This window comes from Perognathus longimembris, chromosome 3 (genome assembly GCF_023159225.1).
Source record: "Perognathus longimembris pacificus isolate PPM17 chromosome 3, ASM2315922v1, whole genome shotgun sequence".
Lineage (NCBI taxonomy): Eukaryota > Metazoa > Chordata > Mammalia > Rodentia > Heteromyidae > Perognathus > Perognathus longimembris.
In genome coordinates this window covers 68,019,942-68,038,745 of record NC_063163.1, presented here as the reverse complement: position 1 = coordinate 68,038,745, position 18,804 = coordinate 68,019,942, and the positions used below count along the sequence as shown (strand labels likewise).

General features: G+C 51.0%; 1 protein-coding gene across 1 annotated transcript; it reads right to left on the bottom strand.

Annotated features, from left to right (window-relative positions):
* Positions 1 to 9,471: 9,471 nt before the first annotated feature.
* Positions 9,472 to 14,012, bottom strand: Znf556 (zinc finger protein 556). Its single transcript, XM_048342051.1, has 3 exons — positions 13,970 to 14,012; positions 12,697 to 12,831; positions 9,472 to 10,773 (listed from the first exon to the last, which is right to left on the bottom strand). The coding sequence occupies exons 2-3, from the start codon at positions 12,738 to 12,740 to the stop codon at positions 9,636 to 9,638; spliced, it is 1,182 nt and encodes a 393-aa protein (XP_048198008.1). The 5' UTR covers positions 12,741 to 12,831; positions 13,970 to 14,012; the 3' UTR covers positions 9,472 to 9,635.
* Between the last annotated feature and the right edge of the window lie 4,792 nt (positions 14,013 to 18,804).

The window sequence follows — 18,804 nt, the reverse complement described above, 5'->3', positions numbered from 1 at the left end:
AGAATCCAACCCAGGGCTTCATGCTTGCTAGACAAGCACTCTACCGCTAAGCCACATTCCCAGCCTCAGGGCGTTTGACACTTGGTAACTGCAGTGTGCCCAGCCTTGTACAAAAAAAAGGTTCAGGGACCTTGCCCAGGCCTGGAGTTCAAGCCCCTGTCCAGCGCACATGCACACAGGGAAAATGAAAAAGCAAATAAACTCCTCTCCTATGATACTTTTTAACTGTTAAATGACAGGATTTGGAGACTTAGGAGGGACTCTAAACCTGCTTTTTTTGAAATGGTCATAAATTGGTAAAGACATAAGGACAATGGGACATGGTAAAGAGTCCTTAAGATAGATGGGTTTGGGGTGGACTCCCATCTCACCTATCCAGAACCATTGTCCAAGGACGGGGAATTGCTAGACTGGCATGATCTATGTATTCACCCAGCTCAGAAGGTGTAAAGGTACACATAAGGACCTCCATTCTCTCTGGGCACCTCTATAATCACATTTTCTTTTCTTTTTTGCCAGTCCTGGGGTTTGAACTCAGGGCCTGAGCACTGTCCCTAAACTTCTTTTTGCTCATGTGTAGCATGCCACCACTTGAGCCACAGCACCACTTCTGGCTTTTTCTGTATATGTGGTGCTGAGGAATAGAACCCAGGGCTTCATGCATGCTAGGCAAGAACTTTGCCCCTAAGCCACATTCCCAGCCCTACAATAACAATTTTAACAGTTAAAAAAGAAGAACCTCCACTCTGCTACATGCTGGTGGCTCACACCTGTAATCTTAGCTACACAGGAGGCTGAGATCTGAGGATTAAAGTTTGAAGCCAGCCAAGGCAGGAAAGTCTGTGAGACTCTTAAAAAAACACACACACACACCAGAAAACTGGAAGTGGAGCTGTGGCTCAAAGTGGTAGAGCACTAGCTTACTTTGAGCAAAAGAGCTTAGTGGCGCCTAGGACTTGAGTTCCAAGTTCCACAAACAACAACACAAGCCTCCACTCTTGAGTCTTCAACTCTCATCTGTGCATGGGGAGCAGGAAATGTTTCTCTTTTTCTGCCTCTCACTATTTTAACAATGTTATATTGAAATATATCCTTGCTAAAACTTTCACCTGTGAGACTTTTTTCTTCTCTTTATTTACTTATTTTTTGCCAGTCCTGGGGCTTGAACACAGGGCAGGGGCACTTGAGCTGCTTTTGCTCAAGGTTAGTGCTCTACCACTTGAGCTACACCACCACCTCAGGCCTTTGCTGTTCATTTGGTACTGAGGAATGGGACCCGGGCTTCTTTATCTCTAAGCCACACTCACAGCCTGGACTCTTTAAAAGTGTAATTTTTTATTTGTTTTCCGGCCCTTGAGCTTGACTCAGGGCCAGGACACTGTCCCTGAACCTCTCTCAAGACTAGCAGGTTCGTAATTGGAGAGAGTCTCACAGACCTTCCCGAGGACCTCCTTTGAACTGTAATCCTCAGATCTCAGCCTCCTGAATCGCTAGGATCACAGGCTTGAGCACCGTGTCCGGCTACTCCTTGTTCCTCAGGAGTTCATTTGCTCCATGACCTCGCGGCCTGGGCCGAACCCTGACTTTATGGGACCCCAGAGCACCATTCCTCTCTTGCCCAGTCCTGTCCCTGAACACTAGGGGCCATAGGTGGAAAGAAACAATTCAGAGTTCCGATGCACACTGGCCCCTCCGTCCTAGGAGGACACAGAGGGACACCGTGTCCTCTCACTGACCAGGTGAGCTATGCTCATCCTGGGGAGTGACTGGGTCAGCTATGCAAGTCCTAGGCAGCTTGACACTCAGGCTGCAGGGGGCGGAGTCAGCCAGGCGCGCTGGTCACTCAGGCTGCAGGGGCGGGTCAGCCACGCGTGTTCCCAGCACGCTTTTCACACGGGCTGCGGGGCGGGGCATGTTCCCCCAGGGGACCCAGCACTGGGCTAGGAGTGGCCTGGGGACCCCGGAGGTCCCTGGGCTTCTGTTTCTCGGGTTATCTTGGCCAAACTCTTGGGGAAACCACCCAATCACGGCGTCTGTCCAATCAGAATCTCCGAGCTTAGTTTCACAGCCTAATCGTGAGCGCTGCCATCCTAAACTCTGTCCAATCAGGGCCGCGGGGCAGAGCGTCGCTGGACTGGGCTCGCGCTGCTCCAGCTTGGCTGCGAACTGGTCCTGGTGTCTGGTCCCCGCGCGCGCTGCCCAACACTGGCCATGGGGTCGCGGGGAGCGCGGCCCCAGACGCCCCAGAGCAAGCAGAGCATGGAGAGTGCGAGGCGGGAGCCCGAGCCCGGGCAGACCTCGGCGGGAGCGGGCCAGGGTCTCCGCGAGCCCCGGTCCTTGGTCCGAAGGAGAGAATGCTGGGGACGGGGGCAGCCGTGACATAGCGGCCTAGGAGGAGCTGAGGACTTGCGGGCAGCAAGGGGATAGTTTGGGGGTCGCCAAGGGCGGTAGTAGCTTGGGCGGTAAATGGGAGGGGGGCGCCACCGCGGGCCTGTGATAATCAAACGTGTACTTAGACCTTGTTCAAAAAGACTTGCCCCCACAGCACTGGAGGCCCCACAGGTCTCCAAAATCAAAAGCAAGAGGGGGCTGGGAATGTGCCTAGAACACACGAAGTCCTGGGTTCGATTCCTCAGCACCACATACACAGAAAAAGTGCCGGAAGTGGCGCTGGGGCTTGAGAGAGAGTGCTAGCCTTGAGCAAAAGGAAGCCAGGGACAGTGCTCCAGGCCCTGAGTCCGAGGCCCAGGACTGGCAAATAAATAAATAAATAAATAAATAAATAAATAAATAAATAAATAAATAAATAAATAAATAAATAAATACATACATACATACATAAATACATAAATGCGAGAGAGTCCCTGGGGTATGCACGCAGGGATTGAAGTGAGGAGGGCCAAGCTGGGGGGACAGTGATAGGAAATTATCCACTTGGCAGTTGGGGGGAGAGGGGTTGGTAGCCCACTTTTGTTATGGCTCAGATTTAGGGCACCAGCAAGTGGATAGAAGCCTGAGGATGATGGGTTGAGAAACAGGAGACTGGGATGCTGTGTCCTGCTTGTGTGAAATACAACAGCCAAACTTATTAAGGAAACAGTTAAAAAGGATTGCTGAGCTGGGTGTGGTTCGGCACACCTGTAGTCCCGGCACTCAAGAGGTGGAGGTAGGAGAATTGAGAGTTCCAGTCCATCCTGGGCTGCCTTGGAGGAACCCTATTTCAAAGCACAAAAAAATAAAAAGGAAGGAGAGGAAGGTAAGAAACGAGAGAAGGGGAGGAAGGGTTACTTGGTTACTGAAGAATTTGAATCCTCTGCCATTAGGTCTGCAAGCACCTGAAGAAGGAGCCATTCTCTTCCTCCAGAAGCAATAAAGACTTTTAGAGAAGGTCAGGGGTGGAGAAATGGGTTAACTCACAGCAGTGGCTGTAATGCTGGCCTGTTCTCAAGACAGGGAGTCTGCAGGTCCCGCATGACTGACTGTAGGGGACAGTGGCAAGCTGGCCCCAAGACTGAACAACACATGTTTTGTTAGGGTGCTCCCAAGGGAGGCATCCTGGTGGGTGGAGGGGTCTTCCTCTTCTGCAGAGGTGGGTGAGGGGAGTCCTTTAAGCCATCCTTTCAAGCAACATTGTGTGCGTGCGTGCGTGTATGTGTGTGTGTGCCGGGGTACCAGGGCTTGAACTCAGGGACTTATGCTCTCAGCTTTTTCTTTTTTTACTCATGGCTTATGTGTTACCATTTGAGCTACATCTTCACATTTGCTGGTTAATTGGATAGGTCAGAGTCTCATAGAATTTTTCTTGTCCTGACTAGCTTCAAACTTCAACCTTTTCAAGTTTCAGCCTCCTGAGTATCTGGGATTAAAGGTGTGAGCACTGGTGCCTGGCAAACAATTTTAGAATGGGCCATGTGTCCATTTCTGCTTGGTCACCTGAGTGGCAGTGGCAGTGTTCTGTGTGAGAAGGGGCTGAGCAGCTGGCGGGGTTCGGGTGGGGTGGGGGATTGGGGGTGTCTCTGCGCAGCTCCTAACTGTAGATGAAGGACGCCAGCCCATGAAGCTGGGTGTGCAGTCTGCAGTAGGAGGCATCTGGTCCATGTGATGCCCGCGCTGGGCATGTGAGGCCTGGCTCCCTACCGCAGTCACTGGAGTTCACACAGTGAGCCACTGAGACCACACCCAGTCAGAGAACCAGCCGAGTCAGCATGGCCACTGGCCAGCACCATTTGTTTTTAAATAATTTTCAGTGTATCTTTTTTTGGGGTATGTGTGTGTGTGCAAGTACCACGACTTGAACCCAGCTCAGAATGCTCTGAGCTTTTTCACTCAGGGCTAGTACTCTACCACTTGCACCACAGCTCCACTTCCGGCTTTTTGGCAGTTGACTGGCGATGAGCCTCAGGCTTTCCTGCTTGGGCTGGCTTTGGGCCCCCACCCTCAGATATGAGCTCCCTGAGTAGTTAGGATTCTAGGCATGACTACTGGTACCTAACTTATTTATTTTGCCAGTCCTGGGCTTGAACTCAGGGCCTGAGCACTGTCCCTGGCTTCTTTTTGCTCAAGGCCAGTATGCTACCATTTGAGCCACAGCGCCACTTCTGAATATGTGTATATATTTTTCTGTATATGTGGTGCTGAGGAATCGAACCCAGGGCTTCATGTATACGAGGCAAGCACTCTACCACTAGGCCATATTCCCAGCCCTAGCTTCTCTTTTTTTTTTGGCCAGTCCTGGGGCTTGGACTCAGGGCCTGAGCACTGTCCCTGGTTTCTTTTTGCTCAAGGCTAGCACTCTGCCACTTGAGCCACAGCGCCACTTCTGGCCATTTTCTGTATATGTGGTGCTGGGGAATCCAACCCAGGGCCTCATGTATATGAGGCAGGCACTCTTGCCACTAGGCTATATCCCCAGCCCCCTAGCTTTCTTTTTTTAGATGTCTTGTGATGTTTTGCACAGGGCCAGTGTTGGAGCTAGATCCTTTTATGTATATGTTGTGTGCAGCTGGCATCACAGGTGTAAACTACAATGTCTGGCATTTTGATTGAAATGGGGTTTGGCCATTTGGCCCAGGCTAGCATTGAACCATGATCTTTCTGATCTTTGCTTCCCAAGTAGCTGGGATTATAGGTATGAGCCACTACACCTGACCACATCATTCCTACTGTTAATGACATGGATCCTGCGCTTTGCCTTTGGCACAGCAGTCCTCTGGTGGATAACCACTGTGAAGGGAGGGCTGGGATGTAGCTCAGTGGCAAAGCACTTGCCTAGCAAGTGCAACGTCCTGGGTTCGATCCCCAGTACCAAAAAAGAAAACACAAAAAAATAGTTAAAAAAAAAAAACAAAAAACAACCAACCACTGTGAAGGGAGTAAAGAGCCTCAGGTGGAACAGTCTTGAGCCAGGGGCAGCGTCCTACTGTGAGAGATGTGGGAAAATACCTTCCTGCCCCCCATCATTTAAGGGCGAGGCGAGGGGTCATGGCAGGAAGAAAACCCACGGGTGTGACACATGCGGAAAGGCTTTTAAGTTCTTTTCCTACCTGAAAGGGCACGAGTGGACACATACAAGGGCGAACTTGTACTGAGTGTGGGAAAGCCTTCAATGCCCCTCCTACCGCTGTGACCACGAGGACGCACACGGGCGAGAAGCCTCATGTGTGCCAGCACTGCGGGAAAGTCTTCAGCTGCTCCTCCTCCCTCCACGAACACTTGAGGACCAGGAGAGGCCCCGCGGCTGGCAGGAGAGCGGCTAGGCCTTTTGCTACCCCTTGTCCTGAGCACCCACATGGCTACACACGTAGGGTACAAGGCCCACGCATGCGAGCCACGTGGGAAACCTTCAGCTGCCTCACCTACTGTAGGAGGCATGTGAGACTCCACGCACACTGGCAGTGTGGGAAAGCCCTCGGGTAGCTTGCGTCCCTGCGGGCCCACATGTAGACCCATGCCACAGAGAAGTTCTGAGGACACGGCATGGCATGGAGGGTGGCTCGGCTGGGTGTGTCCCAGGCCCTGCGTTCCAGGGTTTTGGGGGTTGTTGGGGGCTTGAACTCCTGGGGATCTTCTTCAGAGCAAAGCTGAAGGCCCTGTCTTAGGTCGGTCAAGCTGGCCCCGCCCTCAAACCCGTCTCTGGCTGCAGTTCCTCTCTGGGGAAAATTCATTTACTTGGAGCTTGACCATATGCAGCTGACTGGCTAAACTCATGAAGGAGTTTTGCAATATGCGTATAATGCAAGGAAGGCATAGGAAAACCATCAGCAAAAGTATCCCTGGGCCAAGCAATGTCATTAGCAGCCCCTTAACAATAGTCAAGGAAGGGATATACTGTTGAAGTTGTTCAAACAGTTCTTTTGCTGTATTTGCCAATTTAGAGTCCAGAGGCGGAGCTTGTTCTAGTCCTGCTATTTGCCTATGGAATTGAAAGAGATCTAAGGACAAATTATTATGGTGCCAAATACCATTCAGATGTGCTACAACTTGTTCCCAAGGATAGCTCGACCCATTATATTTATGGAGGGTCACACAGATAGAGTCAAACCCAACATGACAGCACACCTGTTGCAAAGTTTGTAAAGCACATATTTGTTCTCCCAGTGACAACACAGATTCATACAATGCTTCTAATTTTTGTTCTACCTTATCATCAATCCTGCCTTGAAAGTGCAGGGCTTGCGTAGTATTATGAGCAAGCTGATTAACATAGTGAGCTGTCTGCACATTTTGGGTTAAAGCCAAAGTAGCTGCTGTAGCAGAGGCAGCTAAGGAAATAAAGGCTACAATGCCTGCTATTAATAGCCCGATGAATCGTCTAGGGCTTTCCTAATACCACTCAGTACCAACACTGGACCACACTGCCCTTCAGTCCTAATTAGCACAAGTCTCCCAATCCCTGCCGTCCTAGGCAGGGACCCTGTGTCCCTCTGGGAAGTGAGCCCGAGCTGCGGTGCTACTACATGCTTGTGGAGTCATTCCTGGCCACTTCACGGCAGGAGGTGCTGGACACAAGTGTGTGAGACATGGTTCAAGTGCGTGTGTAAATGAGTTTGTGCTGACTGTCCCTGTCCCCCAATCCCTCCCCAGTCTCACTTCATCCTCCTTGGTCCCCAAATAAGCCAGCCTGTCTGCCATCCAGTTACTGCTTAGCAGATTGGGTCAGCACGTCATCAGCTCAGTGGACCGCAATGTGTCCACACTGTGCCAGTGGTGAAGAGGAGCTCACTGCAGAAACGAATAATAGAGGAATTCACTTTACTGGGAAGGCCAGGCAGGGATATGCCTGGTGGTGTTGAGTCAGAGAGGAATACACAAAGTTGACAATTTGATTATTCCAGTGCTTTTGGATTGGGCTTCACTGGGTTTTGAACTCAGGGCTTTGTGCCCACTAAGCACGTGCTACACCACTTGAGTCATGTCACCAATTCTTAAAGTTACTTTTCCTAGCAAGAGTTTATGGTTTGGTTTTTTGTTTTATTGCCCAGGGGTAAGCCTTGACCATAGTCCTCTCACCTAATAGCTGGGGTGACAAGTATGCACATCCCCAAGCAATTTTGTGTCGGTCGTGGGGCTTGAATTCGGCCTGGGTCTGTCCCTGAGCTCCTCAGTGCAAGGCTGGTGCTCTACCCACTTGAGCCACAGCGCCACTTCCAGTTTTCTGTTGGTTAATTGCAGAGTCTCACTGTCTTTCTTGCCCAGGCTGGCTTTGAACAGCGATCCTGAGATCTCAGCCTCCTGCGTAGTTAAGATGACAGTGTGAGCCATTGGCACCAGCTTGGCTTGAAGATACTTTTGAAATGAATTGGATTGATTTTTTGGTGCGGCCAAGGAGTCAGGATAGGAAACTGACCCCTGGTGTCACCTATCTAGCCATCTGTTTCCCTGTACTGGCTCAATGAGGGAATCATTGCTGCCTCCATTACGCACATGTCCAGCATGGAAGAAGGCATGCTGGGAAATGTAGTCCTACCTTTACCAACCTTAGCACATGACAACCCAGCAGAACTCTCTCCACTAAACGCCACTTGTCATTCCAAGCATCTCTTATTTCATACCCTGTCCAAGGCCTGGCCAGAAGCAAGGTCTGAGGGCAAGCAGCACCTCGTAGGCGGTGATACTCCAACCTTGGTATTTACAAATGTATGCCGACTCTTCATGAGCCAGCCAGCAAAATGGAATTACAATCGTCTGGCCAAAACTTAATTATCTGAGAATACATACCTACGTAAAAAAGAGTGTTAACAAGAAAAAGGTTGCTGGGGATGGAAGCACGGCCCATGCGTGGGGCATGGTTGATTGTTGGGGGCATGGTCGCTTGTGAGGGCGTGGTCAGTGGTACAAACCCCAGCGCACGTAATTTCCTCCGTATATATAAAGGTGATATCCGGGGCTGGGGATATGACCTAGTGGCAAGAGTGCTTGCCTTGTATAGATGAAGCCATGGGTTCCATTCCCCAGCACCACATCTACAGGAAATGGCCAGAAGTCACTGCCCTACTATGTAACTGTACCCTTTTTGCACAACACCTTGTCAAAAAATTTGTGTTTAATTAATAAATAAATTACAAAAAAAAAGAAAATGGCCAGAAGTGGTGCTGTGGCTCAAGTGGCAGAGTGCTAGCCCTGAGTAAAAAGAAGCCACGGATATGGCTCAGGCCCTGAGTCCAAGCCCAGGACTGGCAAAAAAAAGGTGATGTCAAGGAACATCCTATTTGGACACATTAAGAAATGATAACCAGGGGCTGGGGATATGGCCTAGTGGCAAGAGTGCTTGCCTCATATACATGAGGCCCTGGGTTGGATTCCCCAGCACCACATACACATAAAATGGCCAGAAGTGGCGCTGTGGCTCAAGTGGCAGAGTGCTAGCCTTGAGCAAGAAGAAGCCAGGGACAGTGCTCAGGCCCTGAGTCCAAGCCCCAGGACTGGCCAAAAATAAAAAAATAAAATAAAATAATAAAGCTAAAAAAAAAAAGAAATGATAACCAGTGCCACAAGTTCATTGGCGTAATGACTTCATAGTTACAGAATAACAACAACAAAAGGTTATATAAATGTATACTGGATGCATACTAAAATACACTTCAAATCATCCTGCATGCAAGACACTTCAAAATGGGAAACTTAACGGAATATGGGAGAATCTCCTCTAGGCGTAAACATTTATTCCCTGAAGATGAGAGGGGACTGGGCTGGGGATATGGCCTAGTGGCAAGAGTGCTTGCCTCCTATACATGAAGCCCTGGGTTTGATTCCCCAGCACCACATATACAGAAAACGGCCAGAAGTGGCGCTGTGGCTCAAGTGGCAGAGTGCTAGCCTTGAGCAAAAAGAAGCCAGGGACAGTGCTCAGGCCCTGAGTCCAAGCCTCAGGACTGGCAAAAAAAAAAAAGAAAGAAATGTATGGAACTGTAACCCCTCTGTATATCACTTTCACAATAAAGAAATGAAAAAACAAAAGAAATCCTAAAAAAAAACAACAAAATAACCCTGGAAACTCACTTGGTAGGGTTGGCTCTTCCCAAGCAGTCTCCTATTTACAACTTCCATGGCTTTCTCCGCGGGCCTGACTGGTGAATTACTCAGCACAGGCCTTCCCATGCCGTCTGTCTTCGCGTCACTTTGCCTTTTTGCCTCAGTTACTTTTCAGGCAGGGCCTCAAGGTTTTCCCTGGGATGGTGGAGGCTCACTAACCCTCGCAGCTGACTGGGATGAGGCTGTAGCTTAGTTTCACCTGGGCCAGCCTCCCGATCGTGGCCGGGACTACAGCAGTGCTCCACATCGCCGGGCTCATTTGATTCCTCTTGGCAGCTTTCTTTTCCGGTGTGATTTCTCAGACGATGCTGGACGGACCCGCGACGGCTCAACTCTTCCGAGCTGAGCTGTGTGGAAGGGCCGGGGGCCCCGAGAGGATTCTCCTGGTTGTCCGCGGCCCCAGATTGCTCCAGGGTGTGCATCCGCGTGTGCTTGCGCAGGGACGAGCGCTGGGCGAAGGCTTTCCCGCACGTGGCGCAAGCAAGCGTCTCCTGGCAGGTCCCCGAGGGCTCGGGCGCGGGCTTCGGCGCGGGACGGCCAAGCCGCGCTCCCGCCGGGGCTCCGCTCGCCCACGTCTTCCGGGCGTGCGCGCGCACGTGCTTGTGCAGGGACGAGGGCCAGCCGAAGGCCTTGCCGCAGCACGCGCATGCGTAGGGCTTCTCCCCATCGTGGACGCGCACGTGCTTCTGGAGCGAGGCGAGCCAGCCGTAGGCCTTGCCGCAGCGCGGGCACTCGTGCAGGCGCTCGCCCGCGTGCAGGCGGGCGTGCACGCGGGCGGAGCGGGGACAGCGGAAGGCCTTGCCACACTGCGCGCAGCGGTACGGCTTCCCCGCCGTGTGCGCCAGCACGTGCGCTCGGAACGACTTGGGGCAGCTGAAGGGCCGCCCGCAGCGCGTGCACGCAAAGGGCTTCTCCCCGGTGTGCACGCGCGCGTGCACCGTGAGCGAGTAGGGCCGCAGGAAGGCCTTCCCGCACACCCCGCACGCGTGCGGCTTCTCTCCGCTGTGGGTCTTCTCGTGGGTCCTGAGGTACGAGGGCCGGCTGAAGGCCTTCCCGCACTGCGCGCACTTGTGTGGCTTCTGGCCCGTGTGGATGCGGATGTGCCGCTGCAGCGACGAAGGATGTGTGAACACGTTCCCGCACCGCTCGCACTCGTAGCGCCGCCCCGGCCCTGCCAGTGAGCCGCGCAGCCTTCGGCCTGGCCCACGGCCCCCGACGTGCCGGCTCTTCTTCACCGAGACCCTGCAACGACAGCCAGCGTCACCGCGAGCGCTGACCCGAGGGCTTTGCTTTGCTTTATTTGGTCCCAGCCTGGGACTTGAACTCTGTACCTAACGCTCTCGCTCATTGGCTGGCGCTCTACCAACCCCAACAGGGGCTGCATTTCCACTTGCGAAGTGACGCCATGTGGGACACACGGCCCCTAAGCGGTGACAGGCAATGCCCGGCTCCATTCTTACACAATCAAATGGCATCCAATTGTACCTCATCAAATTAAAAATCTTCAAAATGGAATCCGCTGAATAAAAAAAAGTCTATATAACAGGTTTTAGAAATCAGTGTAGGATAATATGTGTCTTCTAGATTAGAGCGCGCCTACAGAATTCCCACTTGGACATCAGTGGCAGAGAAGTGGACACTCGGCTGGAGGCGTGGCTCAGCCGTTGGGGCGTAGCCAGCGCAGGGCGTGGCCAGAGCACTGGAGGCGTGGCTCGTTGGTGGCACAGCTCAAGCATTAGGGGAGTGTCTACGGGGGGCAGAGCTCAAGCGTCAGGGGCGTGGTTAAGAAGTGGGGGCGGGGCTCAAGTGACAGAGGCGTGACTAAAGTGATGAGCAAACTGCCTGGTAAACGCAAGGCCCTAAGTCCAAACCCCACTTCCAACAAAACAATGAATAAAAAGAAAAGAAAGCAACTGGAAATTCACTTGCTAAGGGTTTGCTTTCAGAATGAAATAACTAACGAAGCAATACCCTATTTCTTTTTGTTTTTTTGTTTGTGCCAGTCCTGGGGCTTGACCTCAGGGCCTGAGCACTGTCCCTGGCTTCTTTTGCTCAAGGCTAGCACTCTGCCACTTGAGCCACAGCGCCACTTCTGGCTTTTTCTGTTTATGTGGTGCTGATAAATCGAACGCAGGGCTTTATGCATGCTAGACAAGCACTATACCACTTAGCCATATTCCTAGCCCAACAATACCATATTTCTAACCTTTGTCTGTATACGTGTGTGATGTCTGTCTGGTTTGATTTATTCCACAGCAAAGTTAAGTAGTAACCCATTACTCATTTGTGGCCTTTTTTTTTTTTTTTTTTTTTTTTTTACCAGTCCTGGGGCTTGGTCTCAGGACCTGAGCACTGTCCCTGGCTTCTTTTTGTTCAAGGCTAGCACTCTGTCACTTGAGCCACAGCGCCACTTCTGTCCTTTTCTATATATGTGGAGCTGGGGAATGGAACCTAGGGCTTCATTGATACAAGGCAAGCACTTTTGCCACTAGGCCATACTCCTAGCCCTCATTTGTGGTTTTCTGGTGATATTTTTGATTAACACTTTTCTTTTTGGAGCCAATCCTAGGGCTTGAACTAGGGCCTGGGCACTGTCCCTGAACCTCTATGTGCTCAAGGCTAGCGCTCTAGCACTTGAGCCACAGTGCCACTTCCGTTTTTTTTTTTTTTTTTTGAGTGGTTGATTGGAAATAAGAGTCTCACGGGGACATTTTTTCTTCAAATTAGGACCATCAGATCTCAGCCTCCAGAATAGCTAGATTACCAGTGCCCAGCTCTACTAAACTATCTTTCACTTATTGTCTAAGGCATACTGAGGAAAAAGTCTGGAAACCTGGGAATAAATTTGGAGCTAGGTGGGTGTGCATGCGCCTGTACCTGGACTTGAACTCAGGACCTGGGCACTATCTCTGAGCTTTTTTGCTCACAGATCTACTTCTGGTATTTGAATGATTAATTGGAAATAGGAGTATCATGGATTTTTCTGTTTGGGCTAGCTTGGAACCATGATCCTCAGATCCCAGGCTCCTGAGTAGCTGGAATTACAAGCAGGAGCCACCAGCATGTTTTTGTTAGTATATTAAGAAGCAAGCCTGTCTCCTGGGTGAATTCTTTTGCTTCTAAGAGCCACTAACCTCAAATATCTTCTCTGTTTTTTGCGTTTACCTCTGTAATGCTCTTCCCAATTTTCTCCTACAAAAGAGGCCCATGTATCATTTCTGATGAACCTTGCTATTTTCTGCTTATTGGATAATTTTTCAGCAAGGAAATCCTGCTGAGAACTGAGTTGTTTCTGGTCACCTGAAAGAACAAAGCACGCAAATGTCAGGTAACAGACACTAGAGTGGACATGCAGACTCAAGCGTGGTGGACACGGGTGTAGATGTGTGAACTCAGGAGTCTGTTGTCGTGATCTCACTACTAACAGCATGAACACTGGTGATAGAGCTCAGAAACATCACAAGACAGCAGACAACTGGCCTCTCTGAAGTCCATTTGCTATTGCTGTAAGGTGCATGAGACGGGGTGATTTATAAAGAGGTTTGCCTGAGCTCATGGTTCTGGAGCTGGGGAGGCAGGACAGGGCCCCTGCACCTGACTGCATCTGCGGGGGTTGAAGAACACAGGGTCAACCCAGGGTAGAGGAGAAAGGGGAAGCAGATGGAGGCAGGGAGAGAGGCAGAACTTAGTGTGTGTGTGTGTGCACACCCACGTGTGTGTGCGCATACGTACCATGCTGGGGTTCAAACTTAGGACTTCACACTTGCTAAGCAGTTGTATACTGCTCAACCTGTAGCCCCCATGCTCTGTCTAATCTCTCCATCATCTCTTATCTATCATCTATCAATCATTTGTCTCTATCATCTATCTTATTTATGCAGCTCTAATCTCCCCATCTACCTCTCCTCTACCATCTGTCATATATATCCATCATCTCTATTATCTATCCTCTATCTACATGTCAATATAAGTATCTTTGTCATCTCTATCATCTACGTCTCTCTACCTTCTATAACCTATCATCCATCTGTGCGTGTGTGTGTGTGTATATGTATACCCAATGGTCTATCATCTATCCACCTATATACTCTGCATCTATCTAGGTATCCATCTATCTATACTCAGTCATTCTGTCTGTCCTGCTGGGGATTGAACCCAGGGCCTCCTGCCTGCTCACACAGGCCTGTGCACTAGCACTGGATCCCCCAGCTCTGCTTCAAATCTTTATCACAAAGGGCCTGTGCTGTTGGCAGTTCTGGTCTTGAACTGCAGTCCTCCCAATCTCTCCCTTCCAAGGAGCTCACATGACAGTCTGAGCCACCACACCCCTCTCCACCTACGAACTGTGAGACAAAAACCATAGCATTGTGTATTCTGGCCCACGGCTTAGGAGCGGTTACTCTCCCAATGCCTGTGTGGGACACCATGTTACCCTTACCTACAGAGGCCAGTGCCTGAAAGGTGTCCAGCACCACCTCTCTGTAGAGTCTCCTCTGGGCTGGGGTGAGCAGAGCCCACTCCCTGGGGCTGAAGTCCACGGCCACATCCTCAAAGGCCACGGAGCCCTGCAGCAAACCACAAGTGTGAGGGGGGCAAACCCACCAGATTCTGGCGTCTCTCAGCACCCCACCATGTCTGTCCCTCTCTGACCCCTTTGCCTGTGTCCAAGTGGCTTTCTGGGGGTTTGTCATCTGTTTTTCACTAGTATTGGAGCTTGACGTCAGGGATTTATAACTTGGTAGATAGGTGCTTTACCACTTGAGCCATACCTCCAGCCTTTTATTGGTTGTTATTTCTCAGGTTTTGCCCAGGGTTAGCCTTGGAACACAACCCTCCTACCTATACCTTCCACATAAGTTGTCATTAGATAGGTGCCACAGATCACACCAGGCTGAGTGATTGAAATGGGGTCTAGATAACTTTTGGTCCTTGGTGGCCTCAAACTACATTCCTCTTGATCTCTGCCTCCTGAGTAGCTGGGATTACAGGTGTGTACCACCATGCCTGGAACCTTTTTCTTTTTTTTTCATTGACAGTAAGCATCACATCTTTTTAGAGTATACCAGATCAAAGTCTCATACACACATAAATGACAGCACAAATATGCGGCTATCAAGTTAAGATACCCTCATTTCATCTTTATTTTGTCAGTCCTGGGTCTTGAACTCAGAACCTGGGTGCTGCCCCTGAGCTCTTTTTTGCTCATCTAGTGTTCTACCACTTGGAGCCACAATACCACTACCATTTTCTGGTAGTTGATTGGGGATGAGAATCTCACACACTTTTTCGCTTGGGCTGGCTTTGAACCACCGTCCTCAGATCTCAGCCTCCTGAGTAGCTAGGATTACAGGCATGAGCTACTAGTGCCAGCTCATCTCATATTTTTTGTTTTGTTCTGTTTTTGCCAGTCCTGGGGCTTGAACTCAGGGCCTGAGCACTGTCCCTGGCTTCTTTTTACTCAGGGCTAGCACTCTACGACTTGAGCCACAGCACCACTTCTGGCTTTTTCTATAGATATGATGCTGAGGAATTGAATCCAGGGCTTCATGTATACGAGGCAAGCACTCTACCACTGGGCCACATTCCCAGCCCCTCTGCTCATTTCCTTTGCTCATGCTCCTGAAAATCAAAATTGTCTCTTATGGTCTCAATACCTGCCTAGCAATCAAGAAACCCCAAGTTCAAACCTGAGAACTGCCTAGCAAAAGGAAAATCCCCACATGCCATGAAGACATCAACCCCTCTTTCAGTCATTCTCTCACGATTTATCAGCAATCCTAAATAGACACTCGTAGGCCGCTTAAGCGCACCTGCATGGATGGGGTGGGTGAGGGATTAGCAGGCCTCCCTAACATAGTGACTGGTATGGCCCAGCAGTGGCAGGAAGGCAGAGATGCCCATTAGGGTCACGTCTTTCCCCAGGTGGCCTCTTAAGGGCCTTCCCAAGACCAGCAGCAGGAGGGTGCAGCCCATGCACCCCACAAAGACCAGGTCCGGGGGCACCCCACACAGACTGGAACTTTGTCTCTGATTGCCCCAACACCACTCTGTAAATGGAGGTGGCAGTGATTGAAAACGAGGGCTGAAGGATGGCCCAGGCGGGGCCTGTGACTCCAGGCTGGTGACTCAGGGGTCGCCCGGGGCCGTGGCTCATGTCACCCTCCTGGTCTGCACCCCTCCTCCCCGAGCCACCTGTTCTCTGAGCTCCGGGACGGGCGCCAGGGGCTGGCTGGCCCTGTGCTTCGTGGGCCAGGAATCCTTCCTGCCTGTCGGCCTCTCTGTCCCCATCCTGCCGAAGGGCACCCCGAGGCTCTCGGCAGTGCCTGCGGGGTGGCCCCGACCTTCAGGCTCCCTGGAAGCCGATGGCTCCCGGCTGGACTCTGGGGCGAGCGTGGATGTGGCACTGCCACCCGTGGGCCGGGGTCCAGCTCTGCCCTGATGGCCGTGGTCCCCACCAGGTCTCAGGGTGCTGGGACATGGGGTGGGGTTCCCGGCAGCCCACTCACCATCCCTCATCTGCTCCGGACTTGAGGACGTTCTCTGGAGGTCCAACCGCCACTGCTAACGAGCACCCAACAACTGTCTAGAACCTATGCCACTGGCGCCCCGCCCCCCCACCCTCATTGGGCTACGCGGCTGACCTCCGTGCCCCTGATTGGATTGCTCTAGTTCTTCCTTCCAATTGGACAGTTCTCTAGTCCCGCCCCAGCCCCTCCCAATTGGACAGTTCCCCAACTGGACAGCTCTCCAGTACCACTCTAGTTCATAGGAAGGGGTGACATTGGTCCAAAAGAAATGTACCCCATACCCAACTTACGAACTTAGCCCTTGGGGCTAAGAATATGGCCTAGTGGCAAGAGTGCTTGCCTCCAAATGCTATACAACGCCTTTATAATAATGAAACTACATTTTTTTTTTTTTAATTTAGGGCTGGGAATGTGGCTTAGTGATAGAGGGCATGAAGGCGTGGGTTTGATTCCTCAGCACCACATAAAGAGAGAAAAACAGAAGTGGCGCTGTGGCTCAAGTGGTAGAGTCCCAGCCTTGAGCCAAAGTAGCCCAGGCACAGGGCCCAGGCCCTGAGTTCAAGTCCCAGGACTGGCAACAACAACAACAACAAAGAACTAAAGGCTGGACACTGATGGTTCAGGCCAGGCCAGTACAAGAGGCTGAGATCTGAGAGGATCTTGCTTCAAAGCCAGCCAGAGCAGGAAAGTCCCTGTGAGACTTATCTCCAATTAACCACACAAAGACCAGTTGGGCAAAAGTGCTCAGGGACAGCACCCAGGCCCTGAGTTCAAGCCTCATGACCCACAAAAAAAAAAAAAAAAAAGGAAAACATTTAACATTTGAAGTAGGGCTAGGTGCTAGCAGCTCATGTTTGTAATCCTACTCAGAAGGCTGAGATTTGAGGATCATAGCTTGAAGATAGCTGAGGTAGGAAAAAAGTCTTAGATGCTTGTCTCCAGTTAATGACAAAAAGCTGTAGCTCAAGTGGTACAGAACTAGCCTGAACAAAAAAAGTTCAGGACAGTGCCCAGGTCCCTGTTCAAGCCCCAGGACCACCACAAAACAAAACCCAATGTTTCTTTGCTGTCTCTTGGCTGTCTAATACAGCAGCTACTTCCCACATGTGGCTACCATGGAGCCTTGAAATGTGACTCCCAAAGTGGAAAATTCTGAAGACTTTGGTAGAAAAAGCCTGTATCTTATTATCAGCTCTAGTCATGACACATGATACTTTCACTGTGTTGGGTGAAATAAATTATGAGATTTTTGCTTGCTTTTTTTTTGTAGTGGCTACTAGATCTGGAATGGATTAAATGGGCTGGTCTAGGAAAGCAAGTCCTTTTTTCAGGGGGCCTTACAGGGGATCTCACCCAGGTTCCTTTCCCAGAGGATCAGTGGGGAGCCCCGAATGTGAACTTGTGTTGAGCAGGGGGAGGGGAGGTTGAGGGAGGACACCCTGCCACCTGCTGGGCACAGCCAGTAGGCAGAGTAAGCATCATCTGCAAATACTAAGCCCCCTGTGGGTTGTATGGCCCTGAACACAGGGCTCTCAGCCCCCAAGTCTGAGCACAGGGTGTGGGCTGTTCAATTCACAAGGCAGCTTCTAAGGGGTTCAGTGGTGACTCATGTTGAGAAGGAATTCCGAGTAAGGATAGAGAAGTTTCAACCACTTGGCCACGATGTAACCTTTGACCCAGGGGGTATGTTGATTGTGCAAGTCTAGTGCACTAGAAATGCTGTAACAAATAGCACTGATCCACTGACACTTCCCAACTCCAGAGATGTTTGCTCAGATCTGGAGTTAAAGGTAGAGGTGTGCAATTTGTGTCTGGTGAGGTGTGTGTGTGTGTGTGTGTGTGTATGCTGGCTGGTTCAGGGTCTTGAACTTGGGGCCTGAGTGCTGTCCCTTAACTTATCACTCATGCTAGGACATTACCATTTGAGGCACAGTTCCACTTCCAGCATTTTGGTAGTTTGTTAAAAATGAGTTCCGCAGGGGCTGAGAATGTGACTTAGTGGTAGAGTGCTTGCCTGGCATGCATGAAGCCCTGGGTTCGATTCCTCAGTACCACATAAGCAGAAAGAGCCGGAAGCTGGGCTGGGGATATAGCCTAGTGGCAAGAGTGCCTGCCTCGGATACACGAGGCCCTAGGTTCGATTCCCCAGCACCACGTATACAGAAAATGGCCAGAAGCGGCGCTGTGGCTCAAGTGGCAGAGTGCTAGCCTTGAGCGGGAAGAAGCCAGGGACTGTGCTCAGGCCCTGAGTCCAAGGCCCAGGACTGGCCAAAAAAAAAAAAAAAAAGAAAGAAAGAGCCGGAAGCAGTGCTGTGGCTCAAGTGGCACAGTGAGCACAGAGAGGCTCAGAGACAGTGCCCAGGCCAAGTTCAAGCCCCAGGACTAGCAAAAAAACAAACAAAAAAAAACGCAGTGTGATCCTCAAATCTGTTTCCTGAGTAGTTGGGATTACAGGAGTCACCAGCACCCAGCATGAGGGCTGTTTTGAGCATTCTGCCATGCAGACAGCATGCCCGAGCTCTCTGGGGTTTGCAGTTGTGGCCTCCCACATGCCAGGCACAGTCCAGCCCCATAGGGTCACCCTTACAAAGGGCCTGTGTTTGCTTCTGGTCACTGAGAATCTGAGACAGATGGCTTGTCTAGTTCTCTGGTGCAGTGTGGATGGGCCTGGGCCACACATGCCCCTGCTGTTCAATGACCAGAGGTGGTGAAGGTGTGGACACAGGTGCACACAGCAGTACAGAAT

Coding starts and splice junctions, on each gene's coding strand:
- Znf556 (XM_048342051.1), bottom strand. CDS start 12,740: ATGGGCCTCTTTTGTAGGAGAAAATTGGGAAGAGCATTACAGAG. Junction 10,774..12,696: donor TTGGGAAGAGCATTACAGAG/GTAAACGCAAAA, acceptor CTGTCGTTGCAG/GGTCTCGGTGAAGAAGAGCC.